The 25,720-nt window shown below is 58.5% G+C and overlaps 2 protein-coding genes across 2 annotated transcripts in view; both read right to left on the reverse strand.

The window, feature by feature from the left end:
• On the reverse strand, window positions 1-23,534 carry MLXIPL (MLX interacting protein like). The gene is made up of 17 exons (XM_088530118.1): window positions 23,204-23,534; window positions 15,101-15,207; window positions 14,857-14,939; window positions 14,499-14,588; window positions 13,494-13,538; window positions 12,980-13,178; window positions 12,066-12,146; window positions 6,324-6,520; window positions 5,653-6,253; window positions 4,878-4,951; window positions 4,107-4,269; window positions 3,034-3,146; window positions 2,711-2,830; window positions 2,252-2,379; window positions 1,920-2,043; window positions 551-680; window positions 1-122 (listed from the first exon to the last, which is right to left on the reverse strand). The coding sequence occupies exons 1-17, from the start codon at window positions 23,497-23,499 to the stop codon at window positions 1-3; spliced, it is 2,673 nt and encodes an 890-aa protein (XP_088386244.1). The 5' UTR covers window positions 23,500-23,534.
• The window catches only part of STX1A (syntaxin 1A), a 213,356-nt gene that overhangs the window by 137,150 nt on the left and 50,486 nt on the right, over window positions 1-25,720 (reverse strand). The gene's annotated exons all lie outside the window — the stretch shown is intronic.

A 25,720-nucleotide genomic window follows, 5' to 3' on the forward strand; every position in this document is an offset into this window, starting at 1 on the left:
CTAGGAGGAGCTGGCGCCGTGACCTGCCTCCGCCACTGCCCGCGCCACCTGCTCGGGAACGCAGGCCGGGTCGCTCAGGATGGACGTGGAGATGCTCAGCTGCCGGAGAGAGCTCAGGACGGCTGGGGAGAGACGCACGGGGCTCGTGAGCTTCCTCCGCCGCCGCTGCGGGTTACCCTTCCCCAAGGGAGACGGCTCTTCCCCGCTCCCAGCCCTGCCGCGGCCGTGGGGACCGCTGCCTGCCGCACGCGTCCCACGGAGAGGGTGAGCAGGAACCGGGGCCGTGGGGGCAGCTCAACGCTGCCACCTGGGCTACGGGCTCCCAGCTTGGGTCAGCCAGGGGCAGCAGGGCTGACGGAGCGGGAAGGAGCGTGGGATAGCCTTGCCCCACGTCCTGCAGGTCTTTCCCTCCCTGTGCTCGAGGCAGTGCCCAGCGCCGGCCCCAGCTCTCCCCAGGACGCCCCGGTCCTTGTGCCCCTCTGATTTTCCTGGGCCACCGGGCCGCCCTGGCCTCTTGGACATGGCCACGGAGAGGAATACGGCTACCTACTGGGCCGAAGAGCCGGCAGGGAACAGTGCTGGTCCAGCCATGCGAGTGACGTTTGAGTGAGGCTCTCCATGCTGGCCGTGGAGACCATGCCGTTGAAAGACTCGAAGAGAGGCCGAATGATGATACTAAACTGATAGGAGCAGAGGAGTTAAGGACCAGCCTCGCCAAGGGTGCTGTCTGCTTTTCCTGCTGGCTCCTGGTGCAGTAAGCACCATCCTGCAGGCAGCAGGACCAGCCTTCCCAGCTCCCTGCTGCAGAGCGGGGGCTGCTGGCTGCCCTCCTTGGCACAGCACCACGTTGGGCACCAGGCTGTGCTGCTGCGGGGAAAAAGAGACATGGACCCAACTGGGAAGTGCCCGCCTTGGAGTCCTGAATGCCCTCCTTGGGTAAGACACGTGTCCGTATGTGCAAGTGGCACCTGTGGGGACCCAAGGACCAGCATGGAGGCCTGCACCACACAGCCAAGTGCAAGGAGTGGGACAGCTTTTCCTGATCAGAGCAGGGAGGCAGCTTGCTCAGTGGCCTCCACAGGGGCCACGGAGCAGGGCACGGTACAAGGGAGTATCTTTCTTTGGGTACTCGCTGCCTCCAGGGTGACTTGTTGACCACTGGGTGACTTCTGAGTATTTAATCATCTACAAGAGGTGCCTCTGCTGGGAACTTGCCCACTTCTCCTGGAGCCCATATCAGCTTTCATATCCCCAATGTCCTGTGGAAGGAACTGCATAGCTCCCCATACTTGACGTGAGGAACCACCTCTGCTTCGACCCTGCTCTCTGCAGTGAGTTCTGCCTATGGCTCTGCTGCTTGTGGTTTTGCAGCCCTCAGAGAGAGCTCTTTGCAGGCTCAAGGCCTATGTGTTTAATCGCTGCTCATGTGGATGCTGGTCCAGCCCTTTGACCACCCCTGTCTCTTGGCCTCCTCCATCCTTTTTACCATGCAGAGCCCAGAACTGCCCCTGAGCATGGGCACACCTGGGTGTCCATGGGGAGCCACACTGACCGTGGAGGCTATGTCATTGCATCCCCAAGTTTGTTTCTCTTCCTTTCTTCATCTGTTCTGATGGCTGCTGGTGTCTCAGAGCTAGGCCCTGTGTCAGCAGGAGCTCTTCCCTGCAAGGCGATGGTCAGCTCGGCCCTGCTGGGGCCTTCTCCCTGAGCACTGACCACATACTCCTATTCTCTGTCCCCCTGTAAAGGGAGCTTCTTACCCATGGCTCTTCCGTGTGTTCCCAGCCTGTGTCATTGACTGAGACACATTCCCCCCTGGTTCCCAGATCCCCCAAAGCGGGAGGTGTCTCACACAGCTGGGGAAGAGTGGGCAGTGGAAGGGGAGAGAGCAAGGAGCAAGAGCCGGCCCCAAAGGATACGATCCAGAACTTCCAGTTCTGCAGCGTGCAGGAGCGCACGTACTCGTCGAACCTGCTGCGCATCTGGTCAAAGCGCTGCCGCGTGATGGGCACCCCGGTGGCGGGCAGCTGCTCCTGGCACAGGCTGTGGGGACACGAGAGGTGCCGTGATCCGGTGCGGCGCCTCGCTGCCCCTGGAGCGTGTCCCCACGCCGAGGCTGAGGGCGAGCAGTCAAGCGCAGCCCTGCGTCCTTGGGAGGGATGTGCTGGGGCCTCCCCGGCTCTGCTCCCCGGCCTGCCCGTCCATCCGCACCGAGCCGCGGCTCCCGCCTCCCCCCGGCCAAGCTCCCTACTTGATGGAGCCGTTGAGCTCCTCGATCTGCTCCCGCAGCCGCTGCGCCTCGTCCTGCAGGGCTGCCCGCTCCTGCTGCAGCTTGCAGATGTATTCTGCTGTCTTCTGCAAGGTGGTGGCCTTGCTCACCTGGGGGACGGCAAAGGGAACCGCGGTGGTGGGCAGGCCGTGGGGCTCCTCGTGCAGCTGGGCAGGCAGCTTGTGCCCACTGCAGCCAGGGGAGGAGCTGGAGGGAGCCCAGGGGTCTGGTCGCTGCTGAGCTTTGGCTCTGCTTCCCCGATGATCCCAGACCCCTGTCACAGTGTGGGCCGGGGTCCCCTGCGCTGCTGCCACGTGCCAGCTGTGCCAGCCGCCCGCGGGGCAGGACAGCGGCTGGAGCCCCGCAGGTGCTGCAGCCGGGGCGCGGGCTCCCCGGGGACGCGTCCCCGTGTGCCCGGTTAGCGGCCGGCCTCCCGCTCACCTTGACGCTGGGCTGGGCGCTCAGCGTGCTCACCAGGCTGTGCAGCGTGTCGAAGCCCAGCTTGATGTTGAAGCGTCTCTTCTGCTCGGCGGAGATGTGCGTGATGCGGCGGCTCTCCAGCTGTGGGCGAGGGCAGAGTGGGGCACCTCGTGGCAGGGGACAGCGGGGTGGCCCTGTGCCATCGCTGCGCCACGATGGGCTGGCGCAGCCCCACAGCGGGGGAGCGGCAATAGATGGGGCTGAGTCTGGGGGTCAGGAGGGGAGGGGGTGCTGGTCGCACAGGTCCCCGCGGACGCAGAGCGCGGCGCTGGCTCCTGCCTTACCTTGCTGGACTCCGGCCTGCCCCGGCGCGCAGCGGCGTGGGGCAGGGACCTGCCGGGGCTCAGTCCACTGGTGGGTCCTGGAGAGGCCTGGCCGGGCTTGGACCAGTCGCTGCCTGTGAGATGAAACAAGACGGTGTCAGGGGACGCTCGGCAGCGTCATCCCCTTTCTGCAACTACTGCCCGGTCCCCCAGGCCGGCCCTGGGCTGAGCAGAGGGGAGCAGGCAGCCCTGCTGCTCCTGCCTTAGCGGCAGCCAGTGCTCCTTAGCTGACAGGGACCTCCAGTCTAGCGCCCAGCTACTTCTTACTGCCTTTTCTCATCTCATTCCAGCCAGAAAGTCACTCTCATTTTACAAACTGCTCAGAAAATGAGAATATTTGAGGCATGGGACATTGGATTTGCAGTGTTTCTGAGGGCAGGAATTGCCAGGAGAGTGTCCTGAGGGCTGAAAGGCTGCAGCCTGCAATGACAAAGTGAAATTGGAATCGAGGCAAGAGCCTGATTTCCAGCCTGCCCTCTGGTTCCTGTGAGTGAAAGGAGGGTGTTTCCCACTCAGAAACCAAGCTCAGGGTTTTCAAAACCGCAGCCTGACATTTTGCTCCTTTTTTGTCTTTTCCTGCTTCTGTTTTGTCTGTGCAGAATAAACTGCGGCAAGGGGCTGTACCTCAATAGTCCATCTGGCAACGGTAAAAGAAATCATCTGTACTCTGCTTGGTAATTGTGAGTAACTATGACTGAAGCAGAAATGAAGAGCTGCCACCGGCGTTTGCGCTTGGTCCAAACTCTCTCCCTGCAGCAAAGCGGGGTTTGCAGCGTGTTGCACCGCTAGCTGTCTGGGATGGTCCCAGACTTACGATCAGCCCCACACAGAGGGGCTTGTGGGGCTCCCGGCCCAGCAGTGAGCTCCACAAGCAGCCCTTGATGCTGCATGCATGGGGCCAGCGCAAGGGCCCCGCTCAGGAGTGCAGGGCCGTGGCTGTGCAGAGTCCTCGGGCTGCTGTTCTGCCTCGTGGCGCGCGTTGCTGCAGAGCCAGGTGAGCCAGGCCCTTGCTCTGAGTGCGGTCCCACACTCACCACAGGCCAGCGTGGGGGAAAGTTGCTCCACTTTGGGCACCAGCAGCAGGTCTGGCGGGCCCAGCAGGGCTTGGGAAGCGCTGGAGCCAGCCGCAAGTCCCGGGCTCAGCTGGGCCATTCTGGGCAGGAAGGCTGAAGGGACATCGGAGACACCGCTGTGCTGCTGAGAGGAGAAAGAAGGGAGCGAGAGGTCGGGGGGCCCATCAGCCCGTGTGCGCTGGGGACTGGACCTCTCCCCAAGGCACAGAGACCGTTTGCTTGGTCCATGCCCCAGGGCCCCAGGGCTGACGGCTGATCCTGAGCAAGGGAGCTGGGAAGGACAAGCAGCCCCCTTGGTGCGAGGATGTCACGTACAGTCCCACACAGCCCCCAGGTGGCACAAGCACCCCCATGCCTGCTGCTGCAAGGCCCCATAAACCGCCGGAGGATCGCCTAGGGGTATGTCCCCAAGTGCACTGTTCCCCGGGGTCTGCCCCATTTCTTAATCACTTAAGTGACTCCCTCCCAGCCTGACTCAGCCTCTGCCGAGCCTTCCCTGGCACCCTGGCCACATGTTCCCTCCTTTGCCCCATGCCCGCACAGCCCCATCTTGCAAAGGGGACCCAAGAGAGTCCCCAAGTGTAGGGTGGCTCTGTCCCTGCTACAGCAACCAGGAGGGCAATGCCCAAGCTGGGAGGGCAATGCCCAACCAGGAGGGCAATACCCAACCCAGAGGGCAATGCCCAAGCTGGGAGGGCAATGCCCAAGCTGAGAGGGCAGGGGAGTACTCACCGGGGAGGCAGGCGATGTGGGCACGAGCCCAGCGCCATGCGCGCGGGGGGCATCCAGGGTTGACTCCTGTTTGGCTGCAGGGCAGGGAGCAGAAGGAGGTTGCTGCACAGTGGTGCTGGTGCTTGGGTCGCCTTTTCAGGCCCCGTAGGGACAAGCAGCCCCAAGCACCAATGTTGTTACAGCCCCTCCCCTGCCTGCCCTGTGGCGGATGCCCAAGCCATGGGGAAGGTGCAGGCTGTGCCTTGCCCTCGGCAGCGGGCATGTCCTCACACAGGACACTCAGTGCAAAGGAAGGCTCTGGGCCTCTCCTCAGCAAGCTGTGACCAAGCACGGGGCTGCTTATGACCAGCCTCTGTGAAGCCCGTGACGTTGCATGAGCTGGCACCAGGTGGCACAGGGACACTGCCAGCCCCTCAGCCTGTCTGGGCGGTGGGGACCAGCCCGGTGACACACAGAACTTCACAGCAGTGTCTCTGGCCAAGCTCCACGGCTGGCGGGAGAAGACCAGCTGCTGTGCTGGGCCCAGGGGGCCGGCGCAGGGGTCCCTATCCAGGTATATTGCTTATGGGTTCCTGCTGCCCTTTGGCACTGACCATCCGCTCCTGCCTCCCTGAGGGACATCCAGGCCCAGGAGCTGCATCCCTCACGTCCTCTTCCCAAGGAAGAAGCTGAGGTCTGGCCCTCCCTCCCTTGCTCCCATAGTCGGGTGGCACCACGCTGCCCCTTTCCCCCTCTCCCAGCGCCGCCCGCCCGGTCCCCTCCGCGGCAGGATTACCTGTGGTCAGTAGCTGGGTCAGGCAGGGGTTGGGCACAGCCAGGTGCGGTGGCATCGGGGGCCCCTGGGCTCTTTTGGCCTTGCTGCTGCTGCTGGGCTTTGCCTTTGGCCGGCCGCCCCCGCTCTGGGCCAGCTCCTTGGCCACTTCAAACCTGGGGCTGCCCAGCACCATGTGGGGCAGGTGCTGGGCGCCAGCCAGGCCTGGGTATCCCGGAGGCATCAGGTCCATGGCGTAGCCAATGCCCGGGGCGTGCTGAGCAAAGCACGGCGCGGCGAGCGGAGAGGCCGAGTGCGAGACGAGCGAGGAGCCGGGGGAGCTGGGGTAGGGGAACTTGGAGCGGGGCACGGAGGCGGGGGGGTAGTGGGGATCCTGGCCCAGCAGCGGCGTGCCGGGGGACGGGCTCGCCGCCGAGTAGGGGGACGCGAACGGCTCCGCGCCGAGGCACTTGCTGGGAAAAGTGTACTGCAGCGAGGACTTGTGCTTGAGCGCGGGGCTGAGGCTGCCCTGTGCCCCGGCGGGCAGGTCGGGCGCCAGCGGAGGCGGGGGGAATTCGGAGCCGAGGAAAGCGCCGTGGAGGCTGAGCTGGGACGTGCTGCTGCCCTGCGGGAGAGACGGGGGTCAGCAGGGGTGGCCCGGGCGCGGGGCGGCCGCGGGCCGTGGGGCAGCTCACCTGGAGGAGGCTGCTGGGCGGCAACGGGGCGTCGGGGCTGGCGGGCAGCCCCCTGGGCCCCACGAGGGCACTGGCAGGGCCGGCGGGCAGGGCCCCCCCGCTGCCGTACGGGGGCTCGGCCATGGGCGCGAAGCAGTGGGGCTCCTGGTAGCCCAGCTGCGTCTGCGAAGGCAGGGGCCGGTGGCTAGTGAAAATATCTGCAGGGCAAAGCAGAGAGATGTTGGTAAGTGGTGGTCAGGCTGGGAGACCACCAGGCCGGCATGGACCGGGTCACTGGTGGAGAGGGAAAGTCCCACGTAAGGGCCCTGCTCCGGCGAGAGCTGCAGAGCCGCTACCGCAACGGGGTCAGAGCCCCTCGGCCTGTGGTCATCAGGTCCCACAGTGGTCCCAGCACTTGGAACCTGCACCTTGAGCCATCCTTGGATCCGTGGGAGCCAACTCAGTGTCTGGCAGCTCTGCCAGCCCCGTGCCCACCTTGTGGGACGGCGGCAGCTGCTGGCTCTGGGCAGATTGGGTGGCTCTGTTGTGAAATGCTGGGGTTTCACATGCTGGCAGGGCAGAGGCAGCGCACACGCCTGGGCCAGCCTTGCCACGCGCAGAGGGACAGGGAAACCGCCCGGCGCCTAGGGACACGGCCGGGCGGGTAGGACCCCTGCCCGGCCGCGGGCCGCACGCTCCTCGCGACGCTCCCAGCGCTGGTCCCCGCCTTCCGGCTCCCTCTTGGACTCTGCCGAGCGATCGCAGACATCAGCCCACCGAGGGGCCAGCCCTGAGCCCGTGGCTGGGGTATCTCAGAGGACCGGTCGTGCTGGCCCTGAGCCACAGGGGACAGTCCCACCGGAGCCAGCGCCAGGCTGGAGCGCTGGCGCTCGGCTCCCCCGGCCCGCGCTGCCTTGCGTGCAGCCTGCGGCTAACCACATCCCATGGCCTTCCCGAAGCCGAGCCCCGTGACCCTGCCGCGACTCCCTCTCCCTTCCTGTCCCCTTTCCACAACCCTGCTCCTTCCGCAGGCGCAGACGCCACAGCAAAAAGTGCTGGCCCGACACTTTGGCCAGCTGCCTCCCTGGTGGACAAGCTCCCCATTTGGACGCCCCAGGCGTGCCTGGGCGCCTTGCTGGGGCTGCCAATGTCTGTGCTGGCACTGGGGACAGGCCACCACCGGGAGGCACTGGGCCACCCGCTGCCCTTGGGGCCCCTCGAGGTGGATCCCTCTTGAGGCCGTGCGGTGGTGGCCGTGGGGAGGGAATGGGGCTGCCAGGTTGTGCTTGGCCGGTGGGACAGGAGCGCCAGCAGGGCCTGCAGGCTGTCCCCAGGGCATGGCAGCACGTCCCTGTGACAGGAGCACCTGCGGCCCCCACGGGCAGTGCCAGGGCTGTCCCTCCCTCCATCCTTACCAGCTGCCATGGGCATCTCTGCCGCCAGGCAGCGTGCCGCTGCGTGCCCGCCTGTGGCAAGGGCAGTGCCCGCCGGGCTTTGCTTCCCGGCCACGTAGTGACAGCCACGCAGTGACCCTGCTCTGCCACGGAGCCCTGGATCACAGGCTCCAATGCCCAGAGTGCCCTGACTGGGAGAGGCAAAACTCCTGGGCCCAAGACCCTTCGGAATCTACCCCAGAGGGACAAACCAACAGCAGGAGACGCAGCGGAGCAGAGAGCAGCAATGTGCTCAAAACCCGCTTGGACGCAGTCCTGTGCCACGAGCTCTAGGTGACCCTGCGTGTGCAGGGGGGTTGGACTGGATGACCTCTAGAGGTTCCTTCCAACCTTCAGCATTCTGTGATTCTATGACTGTATGATGAGCCCGAGGAGCCTGGCGCTGCCATGCCCCACAGTACCAGCTGCCCTCAGATAGCACCCGTGCAACACGGGGCAGTGCCAGTGCTGAGCTGCCCCGTAAGCCGTGCAGAGAGGAGATGCCGCCCGCGTGCCCCGGCCAGGGCAAGGCGCTCGGCTCCAAGCCTGGCCGCTCACAGACGTGGCTGAACCATGGCGAGAAGCAGCGCTGACACCCGGCTGGCTTCCTGGCCCGAGGACAGGGGCTGCACCAAAATGGAGAGATCGGCCTTGCCCACACCAGCCCGACACTGCCCTACTGCAGATGTTCTCCAAGGCACTTGGAGCCTCGCCAGTCCCACTGTCCTTCTCAGTGGCCACAGTACATCCTCCTGCTTGGGGCTGGGCCCTGTCTGCTCCCCGTGTCACCTGGGCCAGGGATAGGGACACACGGCACAGCCAGGAGCAGGACAGAGCTATTCTGTGGGCTGCGCTCAGCACGGGCTGCTGCGCTGCCAGGCAGGGTCTCAGTCTCCCCCAGGGCAGAGCACCCACCTCACCTCCCATGTCCCTGCCCTTCACTGCGCCAAGCTGTCCCCTCGCCTAGGACCGAGACACCAGCCCTGAATCGCTGCGGGTATTTATAGGCGTTTCTGGTGCCCAGCTCTGCAGATTCGATTCCTCTTGCGCTTCTGACTATGCTGCAAGGATGGGTAGTGGGTGCTGCCCAGAGCAATGTCTAGGAGCGCCCGGGCGCCCTCTCCTCCCTTTCTCCTGCCCTTTCCCTTGCTAGAGCTCTTGCCCACACTCCTCTCCGCTGCCCCATTGCCCCAGCCTGTCCCCAGCCGTGCAGGACGGCGGGGCTGGCACTTGGCGTGCGAAGAGCCCGCGCTGTCGGCACAACAGGTCTGCGACACCTAGTGCAAACCTGGGGCCTCTCTCTAGAGGGAACTGGGGTACGGAGCCCATTCCCAAACTGAGGACTCTCCAGGGTTGCCCTGGGGCTCTGGGAGAGCCCTGCAGCGCTACGGGGCCCATGCTGTCCCATGGCTGGCCTGCTCGGACCCAAGAGCCCCAGTGCCCCGTGCGTGTCCTACCTGGAGCACAGTGCCAGCAGCACTCGGACACCAGGCCAGGATGTTCCCTTGCCTCTGCCATCAGGACTTCTCCATCTGGCCCACGCTGCTCTCTGGCACTCGCTGAGGACACGAGGTGGTTCCTCATTTGGGGATTGGTTTGCACTTGGTGACTGACAGGCACCGAGTGCTGTGACAGCCGCCACACAGGGTGACAGACTGAGTGACCCTGGGGCCCCAACTCTGCTCACCTTGCCCGTGAGGTGTGAGGACTCAGCTCACAGGCTGATAGGGCTGCCGAGGTGCTGACCCCATGGCCTTACCCCATGGCACCCCACATGAGTTGGGATCCTCGCTCCCGAGTCACAGAAAGCCATTGCGTGTGCTCTGAGAAAAGCAGCTTCAGCCACAAAAGCTGAGGCCCCCGGCACCCACGGCTCTGGCACCCAGGGCCTGGCCGCCATCACTGATGCCCCCCCACTCCCTTTTCCAGGTGTCCTCTCTCTGCCCATCCCAAAGCCCTGTGCTCACAGCCGCAGCTCCGTGTGCCCTGATGCCCTCTCCTCCGTGCAGATTCACCCAACCACGCGCGCCTGGCGCTGCCCGATGCACCGCGTGCGCCCGCACCTCTGCCGTGACACCTTTGCCCTGTGCGCGCCCCCGTGCACATCCCAGCGCACACTTGCATCCTGGCACTCCTGGCTTGCTCTGTTTGCACACACAGACACAACATCTGGCAGTTGCTGGACTATCGACTCTCCAAGGTGAGGATGAGCTGCTCTGTGCAGAAAAGGAACCAGGAAATGCCAAGCCCTGGACAAATTTTTCCCATGCTGGAATATGTGCTGGAATATGCCCAGTGCTGGAATATGTGCTGGAATATGCCCAGTGTGGTGCTTACTTGCCCCGTGGCACATGAACCTCTCTTCACCAGGCTACAGCAAGCCAAGGTGGGGTGACATCCCTGATCAGGCTGGTCTCAGGACTCTCCTTAGACCCGCGCACCCCAAACTCAGAGCATTGCCAGAAAAGGGAAGGGAGGGTTTCCTGCGATCTAGCAGCTTGCAAGGAGACCCACCCTGTTTCAGGCAACACCCCAGTTCAAAATGTGGCCCTGCAGATGATTTTGCTGCTCATGGAAATATATCTATCCAGATGGGCACCACAGTGCCCATCCGCTGCCGTGAGACCCTGCTTGGAAGAGGACTACAGCAACTTCCTGGTGCCATGAGGGGCCTTCCTGAGGAAGGGACATTTGTGGAATACTGTTTTGTCTCTTTTGAAGCTATCTCATCTCCCAGTTACTGTTGCTCATGAGGAGCATGAGCATGAGGAGCAACGAGCAGCAGACGGAGTGCAAAGGGCCAGCAGTGGGAACAGAGCAGCAAGGCTTGTCCCGCTATGATCTCTGGAGGGAGAGAGCTGGGGCACGCCGGGGATGACCTTCCCACCACATGCCCCCAGAGGCTGGCAGAGAGCATCCCTTCACCTGGCCTGGCACATAAGGCTCTTCGCCTGCCCCCTTCTCTCTGTCAGCATCTGGCCTTGCATCATCTTGGAGCTGTATGGTGCAAGCACACTCATTTCCTTCAGCAGAGGGAAATGGGAAGTGGAGCCTGGCCATGGAGCTCCAGGAAGCCCTGGTGAGGCTCAGCTCATGGGGCACTCAGAGGTGCACAGAGCTTGGACAAGGGCTCCAGACACTGAAGCTGCTGCCTACCCAGGAGAACCCAGTCTGGCAGGTCAGACCTGCTGCTCCCCTGCAAAGTGTCCCCAGGCCACCAACTCCTGCACATTTGAAGGCAGCAGAGCTCATCCTTGATGCAGGATGTGCCAGTTTTGCCCAGCCCTGGCACAGTCCACCAGGGCACAGCACAGCCAAGACTGGGATGCATCCTGGCTGATTCAGCAGAAGTAATGGACAATGTGTAGCTATGGTAGACATATGAGGGCTGGCTTTGCATGAGTGGACATGGGGACTGGAAAAACATTGCAATCTGTGTGCCCCACTGCCCCCAGGAGATCCCTCGACAGCTAAAAACCAACATGATCACATAGAGTGGTGCTGCTATCTGCCCTCCTGTCCTCCAGCATTTCCAGTTCTCCTTCCCCATGATAGTCCTGTTGCTCCTACTGCTCTCCTCTGCTTTCTCTGCACTCTCCCTTCATGCCCAGCAAGCTCTGCAGCAGCCCCTGGCTCGCTGAAGGCTCCGAGGTGCCTGCTGCACCGTGCTGCAGGCAGTCCCTGCAAGGCAGAGGTGACGGCAGCCCCATGGGAAGATGCTGCTTCCCTGGGTCCCGCTCAGCCTGTTTTGGAACTGGTTCCAGATTCCTCTCCTGTGACCAGGCTGCTATTGGCAGTGCCTTGTTGCCCAAGGGATGTAGCACTGGCCAGCACAGGGGTCCCAGCTCCAAGCCAGCCCCTGGGGTTGGAATCAATCAGGCTCATGCAGGGGTGCACTATGAAGAGGGAGGACACAGCAGCACAGAACCTGCTCTCTCTAGAGGTTTCTGCTTTCTTGTGGGGACAGTTGTTCTTCCCGTGTCTGCAGGCAAACCCAGGTGGTTTCACACTTCTGGAAAGACCCTCTTTTTGGAGAAATTGCCTTCCACAACTTCTGACCAGGCCCTTCCTGACCTGCCATAGCTCTGACCTGCTCACAGCCAGGTGCAAGCATAGCACCCGCCCTACAGCCCAACACATGTGGCCCATTCATTTGGCTTTTTTTTTTTTCTTTCAGTACTGGTGTTTTCTGTACTTGGTCCTGGGGTCCTGGGGCCCTGCAGCTGCCTTGGCAGCCCTCTGCCTCCCCATTTCTCCCTGCTGTGGAAGAGCACAAGTCCTCTGCTGTCTGCAGCAGGGATCCTACACCGGCACCCAGGCTGGTTCCTACCTGAGATCTCCATGATATCGTCCAGGCTGGGCTGCAGAGGGGCCAAGTCTGGATGGATCATATCAGCATTCCCAGTGTAAGCTGGAAGAGGGCAGAGCTGCAGCTTTAAGGTCTGACCACTGTGCCTATAAGGCCCCCTCCTCAGTGCTCGTCCCACCTCTCCCATCACACGTGTGTTATTGCCACCCCCTCGTGGCATCACACCACGTTAGAGCACCCTGACTCCCAGCAACACAAGGGCAGGGGAGAAGGTGACCGCCATGAAGTGTCCCAACCTCCAGAGCCATCCGTTCCCCAGCATCCCGCCTCTCCCCACCTCTGGGCCTTCATCTAGGGCCCAAGAACCACAAAGAGCGGTTGGCCCTGGCATAGGACCACTCTGGGACCATGGGAACACCTGACACAGAGGAACCCTTTGGACCAGGCCAGGAATCGACAACAAACATAGGTTATGGCAAGCAGGATCTGCCTGCTTGTTGCCCAGGTCTTGCAGAGATGTCCTGGGGGTCTGGTACAGAAAGGTGCCTCCTGTGGCCGGCCCCACGGGCCTCTGCTGTGGTGAGGAAGCGGGCAGAGTCACCTGGCTCCTCCCCTGGGCTCACTAACTGCTATTAAACACTGCCCTCAGCACCACACCCCAGCTTCCCTGGGGAAAGCCTTCAGGCTGACCGGGAAAGAGCTACCAGCAGCTTCTTGCTCCATTTTGTAGGGCAAGAGCATCCCTGTTTGCTGTCCCAGACAGAAAGGGTGTCCAGGCGCTGATCTCTACCAAGGGGCTCCAAGGACTCATGTACCAAGGACACGGATAGCAGTTTCTCGGAGAAGCCAAGAGGAAGCAATGTCCGTAATGGAGTAAGCTGTCTGCCTGGATCTCACCCTCCACCTCAGGTAAAAGCATGGGCTGGGGCACCTACCATCCTCTGGGAGCTCCTGGTGGGCACTAGGCGTCTGTGTCATGGTGAAGAGGGTGTCAGAGATGTCTGAGAGGAAGCTGTCCAAGTCAAAGTGCTGCCTACCCCCGGGGTCCTCTTCCTCATCCCCAAGCAGCATGGGCACCACATTGCAGAATAGCTGGTTGCACCATTTTTCTGTTGGCCTCCAGACATCCTCATCCTGCATGAGATAGAAAAGGAGCCCAGTGGGCATCTGAGCACGTGAAAGGGCCCATGCCCTGCTCCCTGCCCTCTCTCTCTGGGTGGCTTCTGAGCTCCTTGATGTATTTATAAGCCAGAACTTCAAGGCTCGTGTGTTTCTCCTCTTGGAATGGAGAACCTGCCATTCAAAGTGCTTCCCTCAGCGGGCCACCATACCCATTGAGGGATTTAATACCCTGGAGTTTTTGCCCTCCCTTCTCCCAAACTTTTCATCGCAGGCATCCAGACGGTGCCCATTCCCCCCCCTCCACCGAGCCCTTCCCAGGGGACTCACCCGCTTTGGGCTGGAGAGCTCACCCTCCCGGCTGGACTTTCGGAGCTGCAAGGCGAACACAGCATGTCAGCCCTGCCTGGGGCTGGCACTCCCGGTGCAGGGCAGGGCTAGGGGCAGGGCAGGGGGCAGCAGGGCTCAGGACAGGGGTCTGTGGGGAGCTCTGCAGAGCAGAGCCTGGACCCTGCCCTCGTGCCCCTTGGTCACCCACCTACGTTGAGAGTGGAGGCCCCCACGCACTGCCCGCTCTGGGGTCTGGCTGAGGCCACCATGGGTTCACATCTGCCTTTATTTTACAGGGCCCAGCCCTTTCCCTGTGATGCCAACAGCCGAGCTGCGGCTGCACCGGTGGGAGCCCGGCGTAGTGGTGCTCACGGTGTGCAGGCTGCTGGCACCCTGACCCGGCTCATAGCACCCTGGGCTTTATCAGGCCTGAGCCGGCAGCCAGGGAGGCGGCTGGCATCACGCTCCACCCCGCGTGGCCAGTGGCCAAGGGCCATGGAGCTGTTCATGAGGCCGCTAGATGGCAGGCCTGGAAAGCGGGCACCTGCCTGGGGTCACCCTGGGCCAGCCTGAGCCTGCCGGCAGCACGTGCTGGTCGGATGAGCTGCGGGTGAACCGCCACTGCCAGCAAATCGCAGCCCAGCAGGTAAGTCGTTGGCAAACCACGGCCCTGCTCAGCCCACCCCGGCACGTGCACCATGGGTGCACTGCCAACCACAGCCTGGCAAACCCTAGCTCCGGATCATGCCACAGGCAAGGCTGGGTCATCCTCGGTCAGATCGCAGGGCTGCGCATCGCAGCCTCTGTGCGCTGCCAGGGTCTCGCTGTGGCACTGCCCTGCTGGGAGCCAGTCTCTGCCTCCTGCAGCAGCCGGGAACCTGCCGTGGCAAGTGCCAGGCCAGCGAGCTTCTCGCAGGTGTGACTGCTGTGCCAGGAGCCCTTACCAGCCATCACACCCCTGCCACGACCGCGGAGAAGATGAGCAGCGGGGACAGCGCCACTCACCCGCTTCTTGTAGTATATCCTCCATTTGTGGTACTCCCTCATCACCACCTCGATGCGGCGCTTCCAGTAGTTTCCCTCAAGGACGACAGCCTGGCAGAAGCAGGGTGACAGCGGTGTCACAGCAACGTGGCATCCCCAGGCCCAGGCACGACAGCACTATAGCTGTCCCTCCAGCCTGCTCCTAGCCATGAGCTTGCAGCCAAGGCTGATTCCCTCACGCTGCTTCAGAAACACCTTCCCTGGCAAATATTGCAAGCGCTGGGAACTTGGTGGCTCTGCCAACTGTGATGGCCCCAGCTCCCACCCATGCATTCAGACCTGTCCCTCATCCATAGAGCTGCAAGGGCCCTTAAGCTACCTCTGGTTTTCGGTGTTCATCGGCCTCTGATCCCTCCAGGGGAGTGACAAAGCCGCATATGGGATTCTTCCTCCGTTCCACATCTGCCAAGGGGAAAACAGTCAGACTTTAGTCCCAGCTCCCTGTCTGCTGAGGGAAGGAGGCCTGGGCATATAGAGCAGCACCTCCCCTGGTGCTGCCCCGGCCCACGCAGCATCACCCAAGATGCAGCAGGAGGAAGGAGCCTCTGGGACCACATACTCACACTGGATGTACCACGCTCTCCAGATAGCATTGTTGAGACGGATTTTATCCCGGCAAAGCAGCCGCAGCCCCTTGAAATTCTTCCACTTTGGAGACACCAGCTTCCCACTAAAATACCAAGCAAAGGAGAGGCTGAGGAGGATCATCCCAGAGCCTTCCTGGTCTGGGGCCTCATGAGGATGGATCTACTGTGCCTTGAGGCAGTCCCAGGCCTCCACGTAGGTGCTAAGTCTAAAGCACGGGCAGCTGGACAGCTCAGTTGCACAGCTCAGTCAAACACTGAATCTGGGAGTAAGCTTGAGCCCCTTTTTAATCTTTAAGAGCAGCACAGATGTAAATGGGAAGCTTCACAAGCTCACAAGCGGCTTCCCAAACCCCTGGGATTAAGGCACAGTGTATGGGAGAATTAATCATTGAAACCTGAGATGCAGCTGGTGGCGGGGAGAGACCCTGCACCCTCCAATGAGGACCAGCTACGTCCTGGCACCGGCTGGGGTCAGAGGGAATTCACAAGCCATCCAAGACACCAGCATCATGTCCTGCTGTGGCTCTTGCCACATCATGTCATGTGGACAGACACTCCTAATTCTGGGCAAGACTTGGAAAGCAGCCCTTCAGCTGAGCAGCCAGGCGCAGGGTGGGCAGGGGAAGGGGAAGTTGCTCGGATGGGGTTTGGGAAAGGCCGGACAACAAGCCTGAGGCCATCAACAGATGCCTATGTCTGCCCAAAAGCATCTGTGCCCCCGCTGCAAAGCCGGCTCCCTCAGCAGCGAGCAGGCCTGCGTTCCTCATCTCCAGCCCCACCGACCCGGGCCCTGCTCCCGCTTTCCTCGTTTCCAGGTTCCGGGAGGCGGCAGTGTTTGTTTTACAGCTTGTTGTGGTGGTAGTGATGTCCCTAATGGAGAAGGCAGTGCTGGAAGCCTCATTTCACTAATCCAGGTGTGGCACTCGTTTCCGTCTAGCCAAGAGACATGTCGCCCTCACATGCAGGCGGCAGCACCGCACGGAGGGCTCCCAAGGGCCCTTCTGCTCGAGGAGCTCGGCAGAGGAAACTGGGATCCCTCTGCCTTGTCATGCAGCACTTGTCACCCCAACCAACCCCCCTGCCCCATCCTTGGCATTCTCCCTCAGGTTGGTTTCAGGTTTTTCTACCAGCTGTCACTGCTCTCCCACCCTCCAGGGTCTGTCCTGTGGAAGGGCTGATCTTTGCTTGACTTGCTGATGCAATGGAAGTACCTTTAGAGAGCAAGCTGGAAGCAGGGCAGTATCATCTCCGTGAGAGATGTTGTGCCAGAAGCCTGACACAATCCAGGTCCAGATTGCCAGCACAAGTCCACAGAGCACAAAGCATGGGTAAGGCCACAACCGTGCTTCTTCCTTGTGCCAGAATTTTTTTCCTTATAGTCCTAGGAGTTGCTTGATTCCCTCTACACTCAGGGAGGGGAAAAGGTGGAGCCTGACTCCAGGACTGAGCATAGGGATGCCATATTTCTCCTCTGCCAGCATCTGCTCAGGTGCTCCCTGCAGACCCTGGGGGAGTGTGCAGCAAGGCTGTCACCCCGGGGAGCTCTGCAAGCAATGCCCTGCAGCACAGCAGGCTCAGACAGGCAGGGCCAGCACTTCCCTCTGGAGTTGCTCAGGGACTGTTAGCCGCCTGGGACTATGGTGGAAGCCCGGAAATCGCTCCTGTCCTGCTCCATGGCGCAAGGTCAGCGTGCCATCTTAGCCATTGCAGTAATGTGTCCGTGCCAGGCAGCAGAAAGACCCTGGCCGCTGCAGGGAATGGTGCTGGACAGGGAGCAGGGGACAGGGAGGAGAAGAGAGCGCTGCCATCTGCCCCTTCTGGGGCTGGGTGGAGGAGCAGGGCCCTGGAGATGTCTTCCAACTCCAGAGGAACCACGTTGGGGAGCAGGTGCCCTCACCCACTGGGATGGAAGGGGCCAGTGCCCCCAGGAGATCCAAGGCTGCCAGCCGCTCACCCAGCCCCAGGCCCGCTGCACCCGCACCATGGTGAGAGCCAACAACAGTGGCGGTCCCATGGCCCTGCTGCGGGCTCCTCCGGCTCTGGAGCATCCTGCAGGGTGAGACAAGCCCGAACCTCGTCTGAGGAAGGGGTGGGTGCAGCTGAAGGCCATGGCCACAGAGGCCTTCCCCACACAGGCCGTACAGGTGCTCCTCGGGGGCTCGGGGAAGGGCGCCACGTCCCTGCGGCTCCAGCCTACAGAGAGTTAAGGATTTGGCTACGCATCGGCCACTCTGCTATCACCGGGGAGTTTGAACCTTCCCCGGTGGCATAAGGCAAACAGCGCGGCGGTGCCAAGCAGAGGAGCCAATGGAAGCGCTGGGTTCCCTGGGCGCGTGGCCAAATCCTGCCGGTCAAGGCTACCCAGCCGCTCTCCCTGCTCATGGTGCCTTGCACCCCACCAGCCAGCTTAAAGACACAGCCTGGGCCCCAGCGCGGAGCCCCGGGCGCCAGGTCGGGCCCCTCCGGCCAGGCCGTGTCTGCAGAGCCACCCATGGGCGCGTGGAGGCAGGGGGGAGATGCTCCAGAGCCTGGATGGTCACCGTCGTTTTCTTCTCCCGTTAACGCTCCCTTTGAGTTTTGAGCTTATCAGGCTGATCTTTGCTCCCCAATTTGCCTTTAAAATGGCCCCACCCTTGCCTGAGATGATTTCCCAGGGAGGGGGACCGAGCCCTGCGCTGGGCCACGAGGGCCATCGGGGAGGCCTTGACGCTGCTGCCGCGGCACAGGGGACAGCGGGGAGGCAGCCCTGGGTGCCCAGGCCGGCCGGCCACCCTGAGCGCTGCGGGAGGCCGGGGCCACCTTCCCAAGCGGGCTGCAGGCCACGGGGTGCTTCTCAGGCCCCAGCACCCACGTGGCCTATTTTCTTTTTCCCCCTTCATTTTTATTTTTACATTTTGAGTCCAGAATCCAGAACAGAAAGTTAAAAAATGCAACTGCCGTTTTCTGGAAAAATGCCAAAAAAACAAAGATTTTTTTCATGTTCAAATCCAACTTTGTCATGAAATACGTCCTTACTATTTGAATGAACTGGTCTTATTGATGGAAAAAAAAGTGTTCCGCCAGCTCTACTATTTACTGTGTTCTTTTCTGGAAGGGACAAGCACGGTGCTGGCAGGCGCCACATGGAGCTTGGCATGGGAATAGCCGGGATGATGCGGGGGAACACTGTGACCAAGGTGTTAACAGACTGTACGTGGGATCAGCTCTGGGCGCTCCTGCACAGCGGATCCCGTGTCCTCACAGCTCTTGCGTCCTCAGCAGCCGTTTACCCCAGGGCCCAGAGAGCGTGAAATGCTCTAGAGGAGAAGGGGAGTCATCTAAATCCTCTTGCAAATAATTGTCTGGGAATCTGGGTACCTGTGAGTCGAACTAGCAGTATCTCCACAAGGCCTAACCACCATTTATTTTGATCATCTCTACAGATAAGTTCCCGCTCTGCTTCCATGTGGGAAGATACTTGCACACAAGTCCAGCTTCTCTCCGCAGTGTCTGGATAGGAGCAGACCCCAAATCCTCCAGGCATGACAGAGAAAACTCCCGCATCTCCTCGCTGCAAACCACAGCACCCTCAGGGCAGTGCACATGGGCTGTCCTCACCTGCCTTAGCCCCCGCACAAGCCTTTCCCCTCTCCGCTATGCAAAGCTGCGCGTTATGCTGAGATCCACAGCCCACCTGTGTCCGGAGCCCTACTTCCTTGCAGTTAGGGCATACGAGACAGTCTTTGGTCTTGGTCAAACCAGACCAAAGTCTGACCAAGTCTCATCAAACGGAGAAGTGAGAGCCAACAAGCGCAAGAGATGGTCAAGTTTGTGCAGGTCCCTTTCAAACAGTCTGAACTAGTTGACAGTAACGCACACTCCATACGGGCACACGCTAGTGACTTGGGGCTGCATGATTTCCCCGGATCACCCAGGCAAGGACAATCTAATCATGAGAAGGAAGAGGGCTGAGGACAGCTCAGTGCGCTTGTCGCTGGGTTTCTGCCCATCCTGATGCAGAGTGCTCTCTGTCCCTGTGTATGGATGTTTAATGTGTTGGGAATTTGAGAAGCAATTAGAGAATATGGCAAAATCTACAGCAGCAATTTCACTTTGCATAGGAAAGCCTTAGCCTGCTAGAAGAATGAATTAATACCAAACTGACATGCAAGTATACAATTAAAGCTCACGTAGTTGTAAATCATTTCAGGGTGACCAACTTAATACTGTAAGTCATTTCCCAATCTGATGTCCCTAATTGCTAAATCACCACTCTCGGCTCTTACAAGGGAGGCAAGCAAGTGATTCCAGTATATCCTCTTGAAAAAACTGCAGGAAGTTTCTTCTAAAGACATATGCAAAATGGGATGACATGTGTCTGCAATTTGCAATTCTCACCTGTGTCCTTTGGGAGTGTATTTCCCTAGAACTAGTCAGGCATCTAATGATTTCCTGCAATGGAATTACAAGGACCTGTTGGGAGTGTGTGTGAGCCCCAGAGAGTAGTTCTGTGAGGCAAGGGAGTGACACTGAGATACTGAAGAAAAGGAGTTTGCTCAGCTGTGGAGTCTGTGTCAAGACCAAATGGTGAACAGTTCTTGAAACAAGCTCAGGTGCATAAGGTAATCTGTTTAGGGGGAACCTGGGGATGTGCAGGGTGCTGAGGGGAAGTCCATGAGAAACAGTGGTCTAAGGAAAGGATTTAAGAGGTATTGAAGATTGTAAGAGAGTGTGGGGTGGTGGAGAATGATTAACTTTTTGGCAGAAGAGCTGCTGGAAGGAGAGCAGTGTCGTGGAAAATGGGTACAAAGGCTTTGGGAATTGCCACGGTGTGGGGAGCTGCCTCTCTTTGAGTGGTCTGAAACCCACTGAAACTGGTCTGAAACTCTTTGGGTGGTTTCTAGAAACAAGCCTTGATGTGGAGAGGGAATGTTTCCTAGCAAGGTGGTGAGGAAAGTTTTGAAGCACAGAAGGGAAGAAAGGGTAGCAGATTCTGGGACAATTGCTCAGCCTGGCATAAAAGACTGTTAAGTGCCAGAGAGGAATGCGGGAGTGGGGACGAGTTACGAGTGACCTGAACGACTATTCAGCTACTGTCATTAAAGCTGTGACATAGTTTAGAGAGAGAGTTTAGCACATTTGCCTTTGAAAGAGTGAGAACCAGGTTTTGGACACCATGGATTGGGTATGCTGCAACAGCCAGAGTTTGGCCAGCACGTCAAGAGAAGTGATCCCTCCCTTCTACCCAGCTCTGCTGAGGCCAGGTCTAGATGTTATGTCCAGATTTGTCCTCCCATAATACAAGAGATATGTCCCTACACCACAGTAATTCCAGCAAAGTCTATCAAGAGGATCGCGGGACAGGAGAACAAGACATATAAGAAGAGGCTGAGGGAGCTAAGTTTGTTCAGCCTGAAGAAAAGAAGGTGAACGGACCATGTACTTACTCTCTTCAGCTGTCCAAGAAAGGTGCAGTACAAAGATGTGCTGGGAACAAACGAGAAGCAAAGAATACAAACTAGAATATAGGGAATTCCCTTTAGAGCTGTGGAGAACACACTTCCCAGTAAGAGTGGTGCAGCTCTGCGACAGGGACCAGAGAGGGAATAGGGTCTCCATCCTTTATCTTTTTCTGACCCGAGCAACCTGATCCAGCTTTAGAGTTAGCCCTGTCTTGTGCAGTCTTTGGATTGGAGTCTCCAGACATGCTCCCCCACCTCCCCCTTTCTACAGTGTCTGCTTCACTAAGGCATTACAGTATAACTGGGTGCAATGCTTCTGGGGTACATGTGCCCCTTAAAATTGGAGGATGTGTGACTGGTCGCCCCAGCTGAGGTGGGGTGCTGTACCAGCGCCCTGAGACAGGGGCTTGGAAGTAGCATGAAAAATGTCAAACCATGCAGAAAAGAGTCTAATCAGCTAAGACTAAAGGTACAGGCCAGCTAAATACTTTTAAGCTCCATTTTTCTCCTCTGATAACTTGATCCAACTGCTAGTTGCCAGTCTGCCAAAAAAATGTGTTGGAAAAGATGTTGTGCCCTTCCAAAGGGAGAAGAGGAACACCTGAGCAGCAGCTGGCCAGCACAGTTCTGCAGCCAACTGCAGCCGGGTTCTGATCCCAGCTGTGGAGAGGCACATCCAGGACTGCATCACACCCTGATCAAGGCTTCTTGCAATCCTGTTTTCAAGGTGCAGGCAAGCTGTGGAGTGCTCCAGCTGAGAGCTGGAGAATAGTGTGTGAGAATGAGAGCACCTCATAGTAATGAACTTCTCCCAAAGGTTCTGAGCAAGACCTTGCCTTGCACCAAGACAGCCAGGAGACATCTCTTCTATTGTCCTCCAGGGTGGCCATCAGCAGTGGCACTGTGCTTTGTGGGGTGGGAATCCCCTTCACTGATGGCTGTGGTTCACCTGGGGTTGCAGTTTGTCATGGTGCTAGGCTTGGAGTTAGTTGTGCCTAATGTCCTCCATGCAGGAGAGAAGTGAAGCCCAGAAGTAGTCTGCAGATTAGAGAGATCTAGTGGGACGGAGCCCTATCTGCAGAGAAAGGGCCAACCTTTGGCACAAGTCACCCTTCCAGTCCAGTCCCAAAGTTCTTGTTCTTCAGGCAGAGAGGAAAGGGAATATGGTGCATCGGAAGTCAGGGACACCCCAGGTGCTAGATTTCCCCTTGCTGATGTGTCTAGGCCCAATAGAGGTTGCGGTGCCTCTCATCTGTCAAGAGCTTGGACACTGTTGAGCTGAACAGTGTCTGCTCTTCCAGCCCTGTGCAGCAAGACTCAAGAAGGGCAAGAAAATTGGAGCTGAGAGATCACCTAGGGGTGATGTGCCTGACAGCGCCAGGCTCCTGCAGGATGCACAACCCTCAGCTGGGTCACCGAGGGCTTTGCCCATGCTCACTGTATTCCTGTGTAGCACCAGCCTCCTCACCAGTGCCATAGAGAAGAGCTGCTCACAGTCAGTGAGACACAAATCACAGTCAGCCCAGCATGCGGATGCATGGCTATGAGCCAGAAGTACACATGTGGTGGCAACTAGTAATCCATGGAGTGTTGTCCCAACAGCTGGAGGCACTAGCACTATTCTGATAGTGCTCACATAGTCACTTGGAGCTCTCTCTCAAGAGTTGCTGAAGCAATTGAACAAAAACCTGCAAGGGACCAAGAGCTGAGCGACTTTAAAGGCTATTTTGCTCATTTTTTTTTTCATTGGGATATCAGTAGACATCATCATTCCACGCCTTCATCCGGATGCTATGGGGAAGTTGTGCAAATAGTTTTGCACTGAGGCCAGTACAGTAAGCTGTCCTGATGCTAGGCCTGAGAAAGCTCAAGACCTTGGGGCCTTGATAAAAGAGGGGAGCTATGTCCAAGAATCTGGATCAAGGCAAAAAGACATGATGAGGAGTCTCCTATCATCATGGAGAAGCTATGTGTGAAATGAGCAGGTCCCCAGCTCCTTGGGCTTGCAGGAGATATCTGTGCATGGTTTCTGTGTGGAGGAAAGTGCAGTCAGTGTGAGAATGTGGCTGTACAGGAGGGAAGGGTGCAAAATTTAATGAGGCCCTGGACAAAACCTCTTGAAGTCCTCCACCCATGAAGTGCTGCTCTGCATCCTGGAACAGCCTCGGGAAGTGTAAATAGAGCTGAGAAAGGGAAGGCAGGACTCCTGGGCTGCGTGGCCTAAGACTCATAATGACTTCAGTAATGGCTGGACACAGGGTCACTTCTGCCCTGCAGAGTGTGCAGGGCTTGGCCATGAAGATGCTGCAGTTGAGTGCAGTAACTACAAATCTTCTGGGAAGGTAGAAGGTTGGTTAAGGTAAATGTTAAGAGAGGAAGAACTTCTCAGCTTGCTCCCTGATGTGCTCCCCAGCACTATCTGTTTCTCCTGGAACCTCCCAGGATGGTCTTTCCAGAGCAGAGGTCACATCCCAAACCAATAGGCAAGAAGATGAGGCCAGTGTGCAAACAGCAACAGATTTTCCAGAGTGTGCATTGGCCAAGACCGCCCAGCCTCCCCAGCACCCTGGGCTCATTCTTTTAAAGAGCCAGTGGGTTCTAGGTAAAATATGTGCTGGGTACAAGGGCTCTCACTCACCTGTACTCCAGGCTCATGCACTCGAAGAGCCGGGTCAGGGTCGGGTCGATGCTCCGGGGATCAGCAGGTTTGGGCTCAGTGCGGTGGTGACGCCGCCGAGGTAGCGAGTCGCTGTGCGGAGACGACACCATGAAGTGGCCGCTATGAATGACCTGAGAAGGGTTCTGCAGGCCGGCGCCAGCTCCTGCGCTGCCTGCGGCCGGGTCCTCAGAGTCGGAGTCCGAGTCGGAGTCCGGGCTTGGCCGAACCCGGGGCTCGAGGAAGGATCCCGAGAGCCCTCCCTGAGCTCCAGCCATCGCTCTGCGCCTGTTACAGGAGCAGATGCCTTTAGCGAAGCCCTTATGAACCTGCCCGGGCCCTGTGGTCCATATCCCGGTGGCTGCTGTGCCCTACGGATGCTGCATTAGCATAGGGCACGTGCTATCGTCCTCATGGGGATGATGTCTGAACACCACACCTCCTCTCTAGAGCTTCTTGCCCCACCCCTGTCCGGGCTGACACCGCACCGGCTCTTCCCGCGTAGTGCTTAAGCTTTCGGTTTGTCAGGAAGCTCTCAGCGAGTCCTATTTATAGTGGTGGCCCAGTGATCCCGCCCATGGTGCATCGTCAGCCAGGCCACCGCAGCGGGGCCACCGGCCTGGCCGGGCACTCCAGCTCCGCGCTGCAGTCCCCACTCCTGCAAAGCACCCAACTTGCTCCAGCTTTTATTCTCCCGATAAAGGCTGGGGGCCTGGGGAGGAAGGGCTCCCGATTTTGCTGCGTCCCACCCTCTCCAGCCTGTGGGATTTGTTGGCAGGCGGAGCGCGCAGCCATCTCTGTTTACCCAGGCTAATAGCTGCTCCCAGTGCGCCCGTGGGGGAGAAGAATACTTGGTATTTACCTAGCACCTCTGCCCTAATGTATCTCCCTGCACTTCCAAGGGAACAAATATAGATTAAAAGACACAAACAGGTGAAATTATAGCAACGGGCATCCAGCTCAGCACAAAGCATATTGAGCCACTGAGCCGTGCAGTGACGCTGTGAAACAGCCAAGGCAAAAGTCTACCCTGAAAAGAGCACTCTGAGCAAGAAAGGAGATGCAAACACAGCTTGCAAGTTCCATCAAGGACAATGCTGAGCTGAGGTTCAGTGGAATTTATGCCCCTTACAGATATCTTGTCCTTAAAAATAATTCTCTTCACCTCAAAAAAAGTCCTGAAGAAAGCAGGCAGGTCAGGCTGCCTGTGTCAGCCACCTTCCTCTGCACGAGTGAGGACGATGAAGTGCTTGTGCATCTCCCTGGTGCCCGCAGCTGCGTTGTTGTAGTTGGTCTTTGGTAAAGCAATGTGAATGATTGTCAGGACTCATTCTCTCCATGCCAGCTAGACATTCACCCATTCCACAAGCACCTCCTCACTGACCAGAGTCTCAGGGGGACACGATGGAGATAGTTTAATGCCTAAACTAGGCCACTTTCTTTCTGTCCTGTTTCTGTTAACATCTTCCCCCCATTCACTACCTGACAAAAGCATACAGGATAGAATAGCAGCCAGGCGCAACTCGTCTAGTTGTCTCTGATGGAGAGATGGGCTAAACAGTGGCTTAAGGCTAATATTAGTCTCTCTCAGGTTTCTAAACTTTATATCCCGGTTGGAGTTGAGCAGCCTCTGTATGATACAAATCACTTCTCGGCCTTTTGACTAAGATCATGTGTAGTATCTGCTCCAGGCTAGTAAGCAGCATCCAAAGTACTGTTAAAAAATAGAAGAAGAATATGCACGAATAGTTGATTTGAAAAGCATTAATGCTGGCTATTCTCACTTAGGAATAATTTCTTCATTATCCAGTCACATCTGCATTGCTTTGTCACTCGCTTTTTCTTCTTTGTGATTCATTCCAAATGCACCAGCTCATTTCAGGTTGCCTATCAAGATGCCAAAGAGAAGTAATTTAGAAAGTATCGTCTTTAGACATCTGGAGGCAATAGTGAGCATGTGGGTGTCCTAGGAAACTAAGGATTAGACAGTCCAGGAGAGATAAGAGATATCAGGGCTTTCTGGAAGCACAGCACCATGGACTCCTCTGTGCAAGAGCCATGCTGTGCTATGGGGGCTTTCCAGTTTATTGGCCAAGATCATTTGGCCTCCAGGTCCACCTAAGGGAGGCAGAGAACTACGTGAGACATTTAGGAACATCACAGAAAAGTCATCTCCAGTCTAGAAGCACTTGTGCTGCAGAGGAGGAGGTAAATCTCTGCAGAGAAGATCATGCAGCTTGGGAAGGGAGTGATAGATCCTACAGAAGAATGTCCCCTACCCTCCTCCAGGAGCACAGATCCCATGCGGGAATGGCTGAATTGTAGTGCTAAGGGGTTTTATTATTAGCCCTATGGATGCCCAAATGTGTGATGCTGGTTAGAGCCATGTTGATAGAACACAGTTTCTGAGAGAGTGCTGAGAAGAAGCTGTGGTCCTGAGCACCATTTAGCAGAAATGTCCCCCAGGCAAAACATAAACTGTTACACAGGAGATTAAAG

Source organism: Tinamus guttatus, unplaced genomic scaffold (assembly GCF_059628265.1).
Source record: "Tinamus guttatus ecotype Peru unplaced genomic scaffold, ASM5962826v1 Tinamus_guttatus_pri_ptg000356l, whole genome shotgun sequence".
NCBI lineage: Eukaryota > Metazoa > Chordata > Aves > Tinamiformes > Tinamidae > Tinamus > Tinamus guttatus.

Bases quoted from the DNA above. Each gene is read 5' to 3' on its own strand.
- MLXIPL (XM_088530118.1), bottom strand. From the start codon at position 23,499: ATGGCTGGAGCTCAGGGAGGGCTCTCGGGATCCTTCCTCGAGCCCCGG. The intron at 15,208-23,203 runs GTGAGTGAGAGC...TTGGTATTTTAG, and splicing joins TGCATGAGCCTGGAGTACAG to TGGGAAGCTGGTGTCTCCAA. The intron at 14,940-15,100 runs GTGAGTATGTGG...TCCCCTTGGCAG, and splicing joins GAGAGCGTGGTACATCCAGT to ATGTGGAACGGAGGAAGAAT.